Source organism: Phaethon aethereus (assembly GCF_964289735.1).
Source record: "Phaethon aethereus genome assembly, chromosome: 12".
NCBI classification, from domain to species: Eukaryota; Metazoa; Chordata; class Aves; order Phaethontiformes; family Phaethontidae; genus Phaethon; species Phaethon aethereus.
Window position 1 is genome coordinate 4,776,445 of NC_138588.1, and position 15,971 is coordinate 4,792,415.

At 40.8% G+C, this 15,971-nt stretch overlaps 1 protein-coding gene across 1 annotated transcript in view; it reads left to right on the plus strand.

Moving 5' to 3' along the window:
* Positions 1 to 3,500: 3,500 nt before the first annotated feature.
* Positions 3,501 to 15,971, plus strand: part of LOC309409313 (protein FAM169B-like) — a gene marked incomplete at its 5' end in the record, with an annotated part of 39,731 nt that continues 27,260 nt past the window's right edge. Inside the window, one exon of the mRNA XM_082005448.1 lies at positions 3,501 to 3,534. Within this exon, the coding sequence (XP_081861574.1) occupies positions 3,501 to 3,534 (34 nt within the window). The remainder of the gene's footprint in view (positions 3,535 to 15,971) is intronic.

Below are 15,971 nucleotides of genomic sequence, written 5' to 3' on the forward strand. Positions count from 1 at the left end.
TGTGAAGGGTATTGCTTGAATGCTGTAAAAGAGTAGGTATTTTGTTAGATATTCTTGCATAGCGTAGATGTAACTCTATTAGATTCATGCACTCTAAAACAACAGGTATTATCTGTTTGGACTGAAGTACTAGTTTTTAAAGTTTTCACAACTGGCAAAAGAGAGTAGAAAAAATATAGACCAAGTAATATAATTTCACTAATTCTTGATGAAGAAGCCGATAGAAATTTGAGGGGGGAAAAACGCCAAGACACTTTCTAATGACTCCTTAGTTAAGTATTGTCTTCAACAGTTGAGTTAGTCCCTTTCCATAAATAAAGGTTTGCTAATTTGGTAGTAAAGATCCTGAAACCTTTCCAGTGTTCTTATATGCTTGTACAAATGTGGGAGGAATGCTGGTGGTTTGAATAAACCAGGAATCTGAAGTGTACTGAAATTCATTTTTGCACCAATTTGATTGATTGCTTCTGTTCTCAAGCTTTATGTGCATGATAGTATACTTGGAGGAGTAATGCATGTATTGCAGCTGCATTACATTTCTGCGACAAGCAGAATATAAAGGATATAGTGGCTTCAAAAGAGTAACAAAATCTGGTTAGGCCTAATGAAACCTTTTCTTTTCTCTAACATTTCTTCAGCTGAAGTCAAAACTACTCTTGAAATTTTTGTGAAAGTATGATTGTAGCTTTAATATTAGCACTCACATGTGTATATGTGCCTATAACAATAGATACTCAAGTCACTGGATATCTGAGGTCTGTGCAAGTTAATCTCCCCATCCATAATTAAGAAACCAAGACCTGGATATTTCAATGCAAGTCACAGACACAGCTGACTCGCCTAAACACTGGTGGGTTTTCTTCTTACTATACACAAATGTGATTGGCATGGCACCCAACTTGAGGTAAAGAAGAAATGGAAGCAACTCAACTATGAAAGCCCTGGTTATCACCTTGAGTATTTTTCTGTCCAGTTGTTTGATACATTTTAAAAGTATTTGAAACTGCTGAGTAAGAGAAAAATATATTTTCTGCAAATTCATTCTGTTCACATTGCAGAACTGCCAGAACACTGCTTGAGTAGCTTTTTAGTACTGATGGTAACAAGAACCAAATATGGCCCTTCATTTAGAAACAGCTCTTTAACTTTTATCTCTTTTATTATTACTTACATATAGATTTTTTATTTCTTGTTATTGGCATGCACTGACCAATGTTTTAAACTGTTAAGTGAAAGTGTTTAATATATTCCAATTTTTATCTCAGCTGTCCACCATTTAATGAGAGGAGGGAGAAATCAAGCTGTTACGCTATTTAACATTAACTATAATGGGACTTGAAATAGATATTTCAGGATCTAACACTCTATATTTCTTTTCCATTCTAATAAAAATAAATGATCCTCAGGAAAGACCAAAGTTGGTCTTCAGGTAGATGGAATGCAATGTCACAAAGAGAGAAGACACAAACATTTCAGTGTAAAGCTCACTGTTCCCTATGGACCAATGCTGCTTCTGTAACAAACTCCATAGAAATTGTAAAATGTAACAGCAATTTCACTTACCTTCTTTTTTGATAGAAAGTGTTATCTATTTTATATTGTTGCCTTACTTATATTAGTTCTGCCATTGATACCATTGATGTACACCCTGTGCTTAGCAATCATGGAAAAGATTGAAATTCTATATAGTTTAAATGTAGCCACGCTGTTTGGGTGGCTGTTACAATTTTTCAGTTCTGGTGTTCTTGCAGTATTAGCAAAAACTAACTGCTGCGTATGGACATATTTTTTTAATTTTATTTTTAATTGTTTATAATAGTTTAATGCAGGGAGAAAGTACTTTAGCAGGAGAGCATGCAACTCACAATCAATGGGTTGCTTTCATTCGGGAGCCACTTACCATGTACAAAGAGACTCTGCAAGCATGGTACACACAGTTTAAGTAATTACTATCAGCTAATATGCAAAATAGATAGCTAAAACTAACAGATTACTAGGCTAAACAGTAATACGCTTACCACTCCTCATAAGAAAACTGGTGAGTCTGAGCTGGCCAGGAAGTTTCTAATACACTAGGGAAAGTTGGTCTCTGCCATTTGTTGGTATGGGCTGATGCCCAGCATTACTGAGTTATCTTCACATTTTCTGCTTTTCTTTCCTTCTTTACCTTTTCTCTTGAATCTTTCACCAGCTAACTACTGTCATCCCAACAACAGCATTTCTGTGACTTTACCTTCTTGTCTTTCATGGCTTTAGCTTACGTACTTTCGCAAAGCTGAACAATTTTCTCAGTAAAACTCGGGCAAGGTCACACGGCAGTGCTGCATCAGGCTAGGTCTTGGCGCATGGCACAGCCAAACCTCTGGGCTGAGTGTGACATGGGGAGTGGTGGAAGGTAAAAAGCTTCAAGTGATCAGGAGAATGTGCCAAAATCCAGTGATGCGCTGTAGAAGTATGGTTGTGTGACAGCTGCTTCTCTTGAGATTGTCAGTGTATGGGCTGAGATTGCTTTGTCCTGTTGAGGAAAGAAAATACAAACCTGCTTCAGTATGTGTTTTAAACCAGGTGAAAGGAGGAGCAACCTTATGGAGTTTTGGGTCACTGTGCTGATAGGCAATGGAGTACATAACAATAATGTGAAGCAGTCAACTGTTTTGAAACCTTGCCTGCCGGTCACCACAGTGTTCCCGGATGGTGTAAGTGCAAAGGTAAGTTGGTTTCTGTGCAAATGCAATGTTATTTCCACATACTTTTCTCCTCACGTCTTGTACTTTGATATTTGTGTCTGCTATTTTAGAAATAATTAAGCAATCTTACTACCCAGCCGTAGGAAGGCTCCCAGGAGTCAACACCTGGATTCTACTTTCTAATTTTGACAACTGCGTCTTCGCTTTCATCTCTGTACCTCAATTTTACGGTGCACAAATAACAAACAGCAGGCTGCTCACCTAGGTTCTCCCTAAGCCTCTTTCACATTGACAACGATCACTGCAGTACCTGGCTGAATAAGGCTGTAAAAATGTCACTTTTGTACTTTGTTTCCCTCGTGAACCTTCCTCCTCTGCCACCCGAGTTTAAAGAAACTGCTGTTAGCTCTGCGTTTTGTCACTCTGGGCCTTTTAAAAGGCGGCTTTGGAAGTTGCGTTCGGAGTTTTATGAGTTAAGACGCGCTCCTGAGCTGGCCCTTGCCGAAGGCCGGGCCTCGTCCCTTCAGCCGGCGGCTCCCTCGCCGGGAGCTTGCAGCCAGCTTCCCCCCCCCTCTCCAGCCTTCGCTCCTCCACAAACCCCGCCGCACGCGTTACCGCCACCTCCCCCTGTCCTTTTGCCTCTCCAGCCGCGCCGCGACCGCCCTCCCCGCCTTCCGACAGCCGCCCTTCCTGTCAGCCCGCCCGGCAGCTGCCCCCCGCGTCTGCCCCTCCGGGCCCGCCCTCAACGGCTGCCCGCACCGCCACCCCGTCCGGGGCGGGCCGCGGCGGGGGGAGCCCGCCTCAGAGGAAGTGATGGAAGCCGAGGGAGGAGGAAGAGCTGCCGCTGGTAAGAGGGGACGGAGAGCGCTCGGGAGCTGCCCCGCGGCCTGGCCTCCTCCCCGCGCCGGCCCCTGCCGCGTCTCTTCCCTCACGGCGGCCGCCCTGCTCGCTTCGCCGCCCTCGCCCTCCCGCCGGGCCGGCTGCCCGCCCGCAGCGGCCGGACGGCGGTTCCTGTCTGACGCGCCGCCCGCCCGGGGCTGTCCGGCGACGCCGCCGGCGCGAGCCCGCGGCGTGTTCCCCGCGCCGCAATGGCGGGCTCCCCGCGGCACGGTGGCTGGGCTGGCCAGAAGCGGCCAGACCGCCGCAGAACACTCGGGCCTTTCCTGGAATACTTTGCTCAGTCACCTGCGGTCGTGACCGGGCGAGCCCCGGGCTCTTCACTGCCATGCTCCCTGCGCCCTGTTTCACAGGATCGCTTGAGGGAGACGCTCCTGTCCCACCCCCCGCACAAAGCAGGGTCAACCAGAGCAGGCTGCTGCTGGCTTTTTTGCCCTTTTCCCAAGCGTACAGGTCACTTTTCCCAGGTTTTAGACTAGTCCAAACCTGTCCGGAAGGAGAGAGGAACCGGCCTGGCCATTTCTGTCCGCTTTGGTGCGGCAGGTGATGGTGGTGAAAAGCTCGTCTCCAGCCGCCTGTTTCCAGCGTGTGTTGAGAGGCCTCACTGCACAGGTGCATGAGCTTGGAACTTTAATGGCCAAATACGTCAGAACTACTAATGAGCAGAGGGAATACTGTGTAAAAGTACTTCTACTTTTTTAAGGCCAAATCTCAGGCAGTATCAGCAAGTGTTTACCTGACCTGAGCAAAAACGTGGCTTAACAAAAGAAGCATGGTTTAACAGGGAGAAAGGAGCAAGTAAATACGTTGCTTCCTGACCACAGAAGAATAATTACTTGGATTATTTTGGTGTAGAGATGAGATATAAAAGGCTTTCTGTACTGAAGAGTGCCTAGCCTCTCTTTAAAAAGTATTCAGTAAAAACTTTCTTTGCTGATCACGACCTGACTTTAGAACAAGAAGTATGTGGTCTTTAATGATGATTTTTTGTGGAAAAAAGCTACTCGCCCCTCATCTCCTTTCAGCAGAAGTTAATTTACTTGTGGTGTTTCTGACATTAGGCAAAGAGCTGCTCTGCCCAGAAGAGGCAAATAGAGAGAACTCAGCCATTCAGTACGTGGTGGACTTAACGCTGCTTTGAAATGAACAGGCATTATGTTTGTTCCCAAATGGCAATGCTCCTAGTTTTTGATAAGGGAGCTGATTTTAGGACAGGTGGATCTTCTGCACATGCTCCACCGTGGATTTCCAAGGGAGTCTGGCATGTGTAGTGTTCCTGGTTTATATTTTACTAGGAGCACATCCAAGAATCTCTGTTCATGCACTTGTCTGGATAAGGGCCCATTGCATCACCTCAGTTAGCTTTTGCACTGCTTTCCCTCCTGCTCTGTTTTTATACTCTTCTTTCTTAATTTGTCACGCTAGCAGGTAAATGGAGAGAAAGTGAATTTATCTTCTGAAACACGTTTTAAGTTGCTGCCATTTATCTAAAGCACCTACTTCATCCCCTTCAGTAAAATAATGATGTTGTTCATTAGTTCCTCTAGCTGCTCATGGCTAAACGCACTGTAGTCAGATTGCTCTATTTTTTCCTTCCTATCAGCCACTTATGAAAGTCAAACATTTGTAATAATGCTATTGGTTTTTTTTGGAAGACTCTCAATTCTGCTGATGTTTCTTAATAAAATATGTCTAGATGAATGGGACTTGGTTTTTCATGTCCAAGCAAACATTGTACTGTTGGGCACTTCAGTTAATGTCTACATTTTTCCCCTGACTTTTTCATTACTCTCAAATTGAATGTTTAGAATAGTTCTTCTTCAATCCCCTTCCTCTTTTGGGACAGCTACTATTTTTTAGGTATCGTCCAAGTTTTGGCTTAGTTATATAATTGGTATACCTATGTTTAAAATAATAATGGAACAATTTGCAATAGGTTGAGTATACAGCACACTTTAAGAGCATATTGTAGTAATCCATTAGCTCTTCTTGTGCAAATGGTGCTTTTCAGTTTATGTCCTGCTGTAACTGAGATGCTACAAATAGGTCTTGAGGTCTGTTTCTGTAGCTGTTTTTCACAGGGCAAGATTGTTTACACTTCCAGGTTTCTAAGCCCCTTTATAGGTCCTAGACAAACATTACCTTTGAGAAGCAGGCCAGCTGTTGACCTAGAACTTGAGGTTCTTCTTTTGAATTCAGCCTTGTCACAAGTTCTTTTTGATTTTAGAACACTTTGAAAGTCAGATTTGTATATGTTAGCCATCTAACAGCAAGGCTAGGAAGGACACCCAGTAACAAGGTATATATGACTGTGGAGCCTGAGAAATAGTTAGGTACTGGATGAGAAATCTGTACATCTAGTTTAACAATTGCATTAATGAAGCCTTAAATTTCCATCTGTCTCTCTGAGAAGATGGAAATCTCCCTGCCCTCCATGCAATCCATGTTAATCACTTTACAGGCAGGAGGTCAGCAGCCTGAAAGGTGGAACCACAAACTTCAGGTAATGTATAGGCACTATATAATCATGAATGTGGCCCCCACATCTAGAAAAGCTGCTCAGAGCTTTAAGGTGAGACTGATCAACAACTATACTCCTTCAGTATAACTAAAATGTCATGTATGGAACGGGTGGAATTTTACTCAATGTGTGTGTATCTAAGAGGTAAGGGCTGTCATGACCTCTTTGCTTTCCATGCCACAAGTAAGGCAAGTTACTGAAACCTTGCTTTCTTTAACATAAATATGTAGTTACGGTTTAGAAGGAAAGAAAATGGGAAACAAAATCCTAACTGCTTCCCTCAAAAAAAAAAAACAACCAACGGTCCAAAACGCAGCAAATAAACCTGAGTCCCTTTCCATAATAGCATTGCAGTGAATACACTCCTTCCCTTGGGGGAAAGTATGAGAAAACAAACAACACAAGGGAAAGTGTAGCCAGTTTAAATTTGCAAGTGGGAGGTGTGCAGACATTATGGTTGTGAGTATGTTATAAGAACCTACGTAGAACAGGCTAGTATGTATTTTCCACACTGTATAATGGTTGTGTGCTGAGAGACTCCCAAACACTTCGCGTGGCAATTCATAGTTCTGGTGCGTTGTCTTTGCAAAACGATTGGCAGACCCTCAGGTCACACATATCTGAAGTAAACTGTGTCCTGCTCAGTTACTGAGAGGTCTGTGGATGCCTAAAAATGTTGTGTTTCTAACCTTTGAAACTGCTGTCTGGTGGCTGCTCTTTATAGTATTACTGACAACAGATGGCAAATGGCACCGCTGATGTAATTCTTGCTAGTGTTTCATTCCTGTGAAGTTGCACAGTTTCAAAATCTCAGAAAGTGCCTCCATATTTTTTCTGCGTAATGATTTCAAGCCAAACTAAATAAAAACATTTTATATTATTCAAATTCCCATGGTGTCATGTGACATTTTTGTAACGATTGCCTTGCAGCAGTTTCAGATAAGTGCACGTTTGGTAGCAATTTAAGGCCTGTGTCCTTTAAGTAATGCTTATTAGTACGTAACAGATGCCATTTAGAAACATTATGCCTTTTAATAGGCTCTGCTTTTAGACTACATGTTCTCATTCCAGGCAGACTGTGGATCAGGCAAGCTTGGAGGTATGCTGTCGTTTATGCAAAGCCTAAGTCAATTTTCTGCTCTGAAGTCAAGCCATGTGTTTTTCCTTGTTTCTTCCATTCTGGTCATTACTGCCTTGCTGTGTTTTTCCCCCTAGTCATATCTTTGGCTGATTGTCAAGCCATTACAATCAAAACCTTTTGCATTTTTAACCACCAGCAGTGGTTTCTTTTGTCCTTACAGAAGAGCCTGTGTAAACTGAATTTAAACAATCTCAGCCTTACTGTCAGGAGCACAGCAAGCATAGAGTTAGCCCTCTGTTGCCAGCCTGTCCTTCCTTCTCTGCTTCTTCCTCCTCCCAAAAGGAGAAAAAGGGAAAAGCGGAGCCGTGCTGATTTTGGAGCACCTTCAAAGACATGTAAAATAGCTGACACAATGGCACAGAGAAACGAGAGATATGTTTACATATTTCCTCCACTACTTGCAGCTGTTTATTAAAGCAAGTTCTGAGACAGGCTAAGAGGCTTGTGATTGCTAGTGCAGGTGATGTATTAATTTGCAGCCACATAATAAATTTAGCAAAGTGAAAATTACTAGGGGAAGGGATTTTTTTGTTTCTTTCCTTTTTTTCCTCAAATTAATTGCTTTATTTTGAGATTAGTCTGGCTGTATAAATTGCTCCTTGCAAGTAATTTGGAGAAAGGCTGCTGGGCTTTTTTAGGCAGACTTATGCACTCTACTGGTGGGAGCAGAAGATTTGTCAGATACGTAAAGCATTTACGACTCAAATCATGATGTATCTGAAACTGGTATCCTTGAAAATATAGACAGTTGTCTTATATTTTCATTGCTACATCGTTTGTTTGGGGAATATTGTCCTCTCTGATAGCAAACCAGGGCTTTGAGGTACTTTCGGTATGCCAGACATACTGCCATAGTTTGTATGAAATGAAGATAAGGGCAGTGTGTAGAGTGGCCTTAGGGTTCCTGCTTTGAATGATGGTGGTAACAGGGAAATGCATTTAATGCCATACTTAAATGCTATCCCTGGTGCCAGGTGGTTGACTGTGTTTCAGTAATAATTTTAAATGCTCCTTGGTCTTAAAATCTGCCTGTTTTCTGAAACTCCTAACTGGCAGTCTGTCTGGCTTCACCTCGTGGGATGAAACCATGTTCATGCCAGACCATTTGCCAAACTCAGTTGTCACTTCCTGCCGTTTCACTATTCCTTGTTCATCAGTATGGGAGACATTGTCTTCCTCTTTTCCCTTAAGTTATAGAATGACTTTTGACCAATGCATCTTCCCTTCTATCTTCCATCTTTGCAAAGGATTGAATTACCACTCTCTACATTTGAACTTCTGATTCATAAAAGCTCTGCTGCTATTCACGGAATCTTTTCTGTCGTTTTCCTTTCAAGTCAGCCTCTTTGAATAAAGAAAATACTTCAGTGATATATTTCAGTGTCGTTCAGGGCCTCCCGTTTCTTCTTTGCTTAGATTTTAAGAGTCAGACTATAATCTGAGGTCATGCCTGGACTATGAACTTCTGCTGGCATAGCTATTTTGGCTATGGGTATGATGAAGTGAGATGTAGCACTGACGTAGGTGTGCTGCAAAAAGCCCCTGATATGGACACAGTTGTTCTGGAAAACTTGTGTATTTTTCTTGTATATTTTATTTTGTTTAGGGGGTAGACAAATAATTAAGTTGACAAATTCAGATTTTTTTCTTATATATGCAAGAAAATTCATACTACTGCCTTCAGTAGTTGAAGTTAGACTTTTCCAGGAAAAATTTCCAGGAACATTTCTGCCCATTTCTTGGTTGTATGAAAACCAGTAAATATTAAGAACTCAATTCTGATGCTCACAGGTTCAGAGGCATTAGCAGCATTCCCACTGAATCAATGGGATTTCCTTGAGGAAAACCTGATACAAACATGAACCTTAAAGCCTTAATTATTACAATCTTGAATGTCTCTTTTCTTCAGGACTACATCTTCTCTGAGTTATTCTGTAAGCTCCCTCCTTCTTTTTTACATCTAAGCTCTGTGAAAAGGAGAGTTAAATGTGCAGAAGGATGAATTCCTGATATGTCATAGTTACAGCTGGTAGCACTTCCATGGTTTAACAGTATGCTACAGTTTTTAGTTATAAAGTCTGTTTCTGGGCCATAATACCTCAGCTTTTTTCAATTACATTAGGTTAGAGCTTTGTGCAAAACATGCCAGTCCAGATGTGCATTCTGTGTATAATCGGATGGGGGTAGCCTGTTTACACAGATGTGTTTTAATTTATCTGTACTGTGAGTTGGGTGTGGCTTTATTTTTGTAAGTGTAACACTGCTAAAGATCCATCTGAGGGAAAATAGATATAGTTGGAACCTGTCCGCTGGAACTTTCAGTACGGAAGTACTGCAGCTTAGAGTTATTAATGCCATTATGTGATCCCTTGAATATGCACTTGCTTTTTCTAGATTTGAAAAATTTAAAAAATGTGGTTTCATCTAGGTATTTTTCCAAAAAGAACTAAATCATTAAATCAATTCTTTAATTCCTTTGTCTAAGTTTTTTTGCATGTCATAAATTGCAGATTAGTTTAAGTTTTGGAAAATAAATAACACATGTAGTTTATAGGCCCTGGTCATACACAGCTCGGAGGGCCTTCAGAGCTCATTGAAGTGAGTAGAAATTGAAGGTGTTTGACTTTTTCAGAGTTCGGCTTGTCTAGTCTCTGTCTTTGCTCATCTATGTTCTGCTGAATAGATGTGTATACTTAAAGCTTTTTTCTTCCCTTTTCTGAAATCAGTAGTAAAAATGTGTTAGCAGGAATGGGATGGCTAATATGATAGCATCCTGCATTTGGGATGCCTAATGTTTGGTCTGCCCTCCATTTGAGTGACAGAATTTGTGGTAATGACATATATAGCTACAGCTAAACTAATCTATTTAAGGTTTGTTTCTTTAATTGGGAATGGGATTAGGATTATTTGTTTCCCTTCTGCCTTCATTTATTGATTCCACAGCAGAAAATTATTTACAGATGGAAAGTTCTATTTAGTTTGTCTTCTGAAGCCATTCTCAACATTTGAATTGTGCTAGAACAGCAAGTAATATATAAATGGCATTTTTGGATTGAAACACAGAAACCAGTTAATGCAAACGTATTTTTTTTTTTTTTCATCCTTTATGTTCCAAGAGTGATTGCTCTATTAGTAATGGTGAAAAGCAATGCAGTGGGGAAGAACATTGTTTTCATTAATGATGTACAGCCTGTGGCTAAGAGCTGCTTTGCCACGTTGGACAGATACCACACCACAGCGTTTGCCCACTAGCTCCATTGCTACCACACATTGTTATGGTACTGTAGTTTCACTTACGTTAGAACTTGGGTTTTTGACATGTTCTTGCTCAATTAAATTCAGGATGTGAGAGTCAGGTTCTGCGTGTACTCCCTGGAATGTGCCAAAGACCTCTTCCTTCCTTTGAAAGGTTAAACAAATATGGTTGTCTAATGATAACCACATGCATAGAGCTATTCAAGCTCATTGGAAGGAACGGGGAAGAGTTGATGTTAAGCACTGCTGTTTAACACAGAGCTTCCACTCCTGTGGGATGGTAATGGAAAGCACTTTTGTTATATGTGCATGATTTAGAAGGGCAAAAAAAGTTATCTTTAGGTCCTAGATACTGTCATGGTTGTGCTGCCATAGCATGGCAGTGACAGTTCACAGGAAAACAGAGAACGATTTCTGTTATATGACTTCTTTGTCTTTTTATGTTGTGACTTCAGAGGCACTGCTAAGGAAAACATCACACCCTTTTGAAGTGATAGATAAGACATAGACTTAACTGATAAGAAACGAGACAGAAGATGAAGTGATTTGTTGGGGGCCACAAAAACACACCTGTGCTAAGAATAAATCTTAGAAGTTCTGGTCTCAGTTGCTTGGCTTAATTACAAGAACATTCCCTCCTAAATATTGACACGATAGACAGTCTTTTTGTGTTGCTGCACGTATGTTTGTCTCATATTGCAAAGTGTTTTCTGATTTAAAAAAAAAAGAGGGGAAAATACATCTTGGACAAAAAAACTCACAATACTGTCAGGAATGCTTAGAATCTGCTGAAGTTGTTTTTTTATTGTGAAATATATTGGCATGAAAATAAAGCCCATAAATAAAACCAGTACTGCTATTGCAAGCGTTAGATGGCAAAACTGAATAAAAAATTACACTTGAAAGTTAGAATTGTTAGGTTCTTTTTATCTATCTTGTTTTCTTTTTATCTATCGTATCTATCTATCTTTCTATCTTATCTTTCTGAAAGTATTTTCCATACTGTTACATGTAAAAGTACGCACAAATTTGCACAAATGTACAAAGATGCACAGTCCAGATATAAATCCTGTGGTGACTGATGGCTCTTCTGTAAACATACCGTTCTTAATGGATGCATGTAGTATCATTCTCTGTGTTTGTAAAACATGAAAAAGTAGCTGTAGAATAAATGATTAATTCACTTCAGACATAATGCTTTTCATGCTTCATCTACAGTGAGGTTGATGTATTTTGCTTTACAATCTGTCTGCATCCTAAATGCTCTTACAAATTTCTGAAATGGGCTTTTCAACAACTAACTCTTGCCTGGGAGCACCAGCAATACCTTAATGCATCTTAATCAACCCAATAGTGTGTCTAGTCTGAAATAACTGCATCACCGACTTGTTGGCTTAAGGAAACAGTATTAATAAGCTGCATATGAATGCACGAGTAGAAAATTCTTAACAATGAAAGCAAAAATCTCTTGTTTAATAAATCGTGTATTTGGTTCATGATCAAAAAGGACTTAAGTATATTGGCAATACATACTAATTTGAAACTTAAATGAGTATTTAAAACCTCTTTACAAAGAGAGAGAATTGATTGTCCCAAGTTGTAACTGATTTGTTAGATAATGGCAAAATAGTAAAACTAATACATAGGTACTAAAATGACTAGTCTAGTAAGAGAGAGCTTGAGGGATGTAATGGTGATTTGAATTGCTGTAGCATTATATTCATGGGATAAATCTGTGGTTATCTATATTCTATTTAAATTGTTTCTGTTATGGCACAGAGGATATAGAAGGATCATCAAAAAGAACCTTCAGAACATCTGATTAGATTGAAGCATGTCATTTACCTTCGGGCATTACAGCAGTCTGTAGTTTCACTTGCAGAATTTCACACAGAAGTGTGTGCACCATGTGCTTTCTCTTGTATTGAGAATAAATTCTTTTACCCATGGAAAAATATTTCCTGCTTACTTTAACTGATAGAATGAAATTCTTGCTGGATCTGTAATGATGGGAGTCTGTCTCTAATCTACAAAAATTAATTTCTAGTTTAAGGTAGAATATTGTCTTCTCCTTTGTGATTGCATTTGTTATTTATCTACCTGATGCAGAAAATAAGCATGTTAATCAGATCTATCTGGATTCCCACATATTGGATCATAAGTGAAGTGAACTTTGTCTGACTTTTACCTCTCAAGGGTATTTGTCCACTTTATGAAACCACCATAAAATTCAACTCTCAATTCTGGAGAAAAACAGAGGCGGAATAGCAGTGGGTTTAGAAAAAGCTGAGTTTAGGGATCAGGACTGAAACAGGGGCCTTGGTTTATGCCTTATTGCCAGAGTTGTGTGATGTTTTAGGCTGACGTAACTAGGTGCTGGAGGGTAGTATCTCAACAAGGTGACTGAGTTGTATGGGCAGTGCCAGCGTGTTTGTATAGCTGGTTTTAGCTGTAGCTTCTCACTTCAAAAATCAGATTCTTAGTGCAAATTGATGACAATCACTAGAGTGAGAGGAGATGCACTTACACATCCTCGCTTGACAATGTGGCCCAGACTGCTCCATGGAAACAAAAGAGAGGAGAGCAGCAGCAGCATTAGTTTTTGCTTCAAAATCTATTCTGTATGCTTGAAATGGAAATACGGCCATTCAGATTTCTCATTTCTTTATCTCTAGATAAGTTTTTTTTCAGTGGAACTGCATACACTTCCTCTTCCTTCACCCTGAATGCCACAAAGTCTGGTACCTGTCCGTAACCCTTCATTGTCACTGCTGCCGAAGAATCTGCCTACACGATGTCTTGACCTTGTGTAGCAGCCTTGGCTGTTTAAGATGGCAGCCACTTCAGCGCGAATGTCAGGAATCCCTCTAATGCAGTAGGCCCCCCGTTCTAAATTTACTCTCCTTATGGTTTATGGTCCCTCCTCTGTGGCTGCAGCAAGGGGCCCCCTTTTTATGACCCACCCCTCCTGCCCCCCTTCGCTCCCCTCCCTCCTCGCTCCCTCGCTCCCTCCCGCGGGTGGTAACCCTTTGTGCACATCGCCTCTTCGAAGGATGGGCTCGCTGGGTGTCTCGCGGGCTGGCTGCCACAGCGCGCTCGTTTGTTGCCGCCTAGGTAAGATCGAATGCGGATGAAAGCCTGTAATTCAAGTTGGGTTAAAAGGCTGCCCGTGGAACTTTGCAGCGTTGGTATCCCAAGATGCTGACGGGGCCTGAGACTGCAGCACTCACAGGAGAGTAGCGCCGCTTTTCTTTTAAAGCGAGGTTAATGAATTATTTTGCATTTGATTTTGGAACCTTTGTAATGTCCTGTTAGCCAGCGATAATTACTGTTGTAGTCAAATGCCGAACAACAATAGTTACGGTTCGACTTTGTCGAGGCCTTCTGTTGTTTCTGTATACAAAAAAAGCATAAAAGGGACATACACGGGGGCAAATACAATTTCTTCATCTTGTACTGGGGAGAACTGGGAAACATATTAGTTAATATAAAAAAAAATTCGAACTAGTGATTTTTCTCCTGCCTGTGACAGCTGAACGGTATTAGTGGTATGTGCATGTGTGTGCAGGTTTGGGGGGGATGCTCACAAAAGCCAGCCTTAGCACAACTGACTTCTTGAGGACACTCCAGTGTACTTAAAGTTAAGAGTTCTGCTCCGTGTTGTCCCTAAAGGAAGCTCACTCTCACTTGCTCTCTCCTCCTGCTCCCTTATATACAGAAGCCGAGACAGATTTGTTTTCTTCATGAAAAATGTTTGGACTTCCCCTTTATTGGAATATGTGCTCCTAACTCACTTGGGCGTTTTCAGAGTACTACACAGGAAAGACAAGTTAACTGGAAGTCTAGAAGTGTTTTTTAGAGAAAAAGGTTACTTCCGTGGAAAGCTGTATTAATGGAAAGTTGATCAGAAGTTTTCTCTAATGCCTCATTATTTAATCTGTGACATTGTTTCATCCTTCAAATGGTCATTATTACCTTAGAATACAAGCATATGATGTACCCGAAAGTTAGTGTAAGTTTGAAGGTACTAGTTGTTTTGTTCAGTGAGGAGAAAACATGATTGTGCTTTATTAAGCTGCTTAACAATGGCAGGATGTAGCCTTGTAAGCAGCATCTCATGAAGAGTGTTTATTAGCACGGCCAATATTTTTCTTTGTGCTAAACTTAAATCTTACATGCTGATCTTTTGCAGAGAATTAATTTACTAGTAAATTTACTAAATTGCTAAAGTTTTTAATAATAATCTTCAATTTCTTTCCCTTATATGGCTTCTTTGCTTGTACTGTTACACAGTACACTGGGGAAGGCTGCTGCAGAAGAAAACTGCCACTGCTAAGTACTGGCTGGGATTTTATAATATTACTCAACTTGCCAGTGCTGCAGTGCTGTTTCCTCTCCCATTTTGTCACATACAAACATACTATGAAAACCATGTACAGAGTAGCTTCTGTTCAGCATTCTGACTACATAGCTTTGCTGTCAAGCCTCAGGATATAAGCTGATTGCCTGCAAAGGGCAGGGAAATAGTGTTTAAAGCATTTTAAGCAGTGCTGGGTGGTGGTGAGTTATCAGCTGTAGCTCCTTACACTTTTGCTGAGGAATCAGATACTGATCACTGCCAGAGGGAGGATGGTGGGACCACGGGTGGATAGTCTGACCTGGTACTACAAATTCGATGCTCCTACTTTTACATGGAAAGGTATTGTTTTCAATATGGTACTTTTATGATTCATAGTTTCTGAATCTTAATATAGACAGTTCTTGCAGTGGTCCTTGTAAGGCTGTTCATTGTCTCAGCTGTTTACTTTGCACTTGCTATTAGCGCAGTTGTTTCACATTAAACTTGGGTCACAGGAGCTGCCATGTGAGAGCAAACCATGATTAAAAATGGAGGATTCAGAACTAAGATTCCAGCTATAGCAGTGTGGTAAAAGATTTTGTCCTCAGTTTGGGGCTTACAAGAATTGCAAGTGTAGCTTGTTGATTGAAAGCCCCTTAAATTGAAACTATTTCCTTCCTATGATAGAAGACTGGCAGAATACTATTTGGGCTGCTAATCCATTTCTTCTGATGGTCTTTATCTTGAGCTGGTGATAAGCCACCAATCAGTCTGGCTTGTTACATCAGAAGGAGGTTGCTTGGTTCCTCACAAGCACCAAGTTAGACTTTGCATTTAGGTAACAGGCATCAGATGTATGTAATTTTTGTGTGCATGCAATTAACAAGTACCTTGCATGAATACCCTTCAGCATTGCGTCGCATGGATTAAAAGTTATGTTGCATAAAAGATGATGGTTACTATTTTGGGAACTCTTTTGTAGCTAAATATTTCAATATTTTTTGACATTATTTCATTGTTGTGAAAATGCCTGATTGAAGTTACTCAAAAGAGTAAAGAAAAAACTAACGATATGCAACAGATCATGGACTGACCCATAAAGGGGCAGTTTTCCAAGAAAGAATAGAAGCT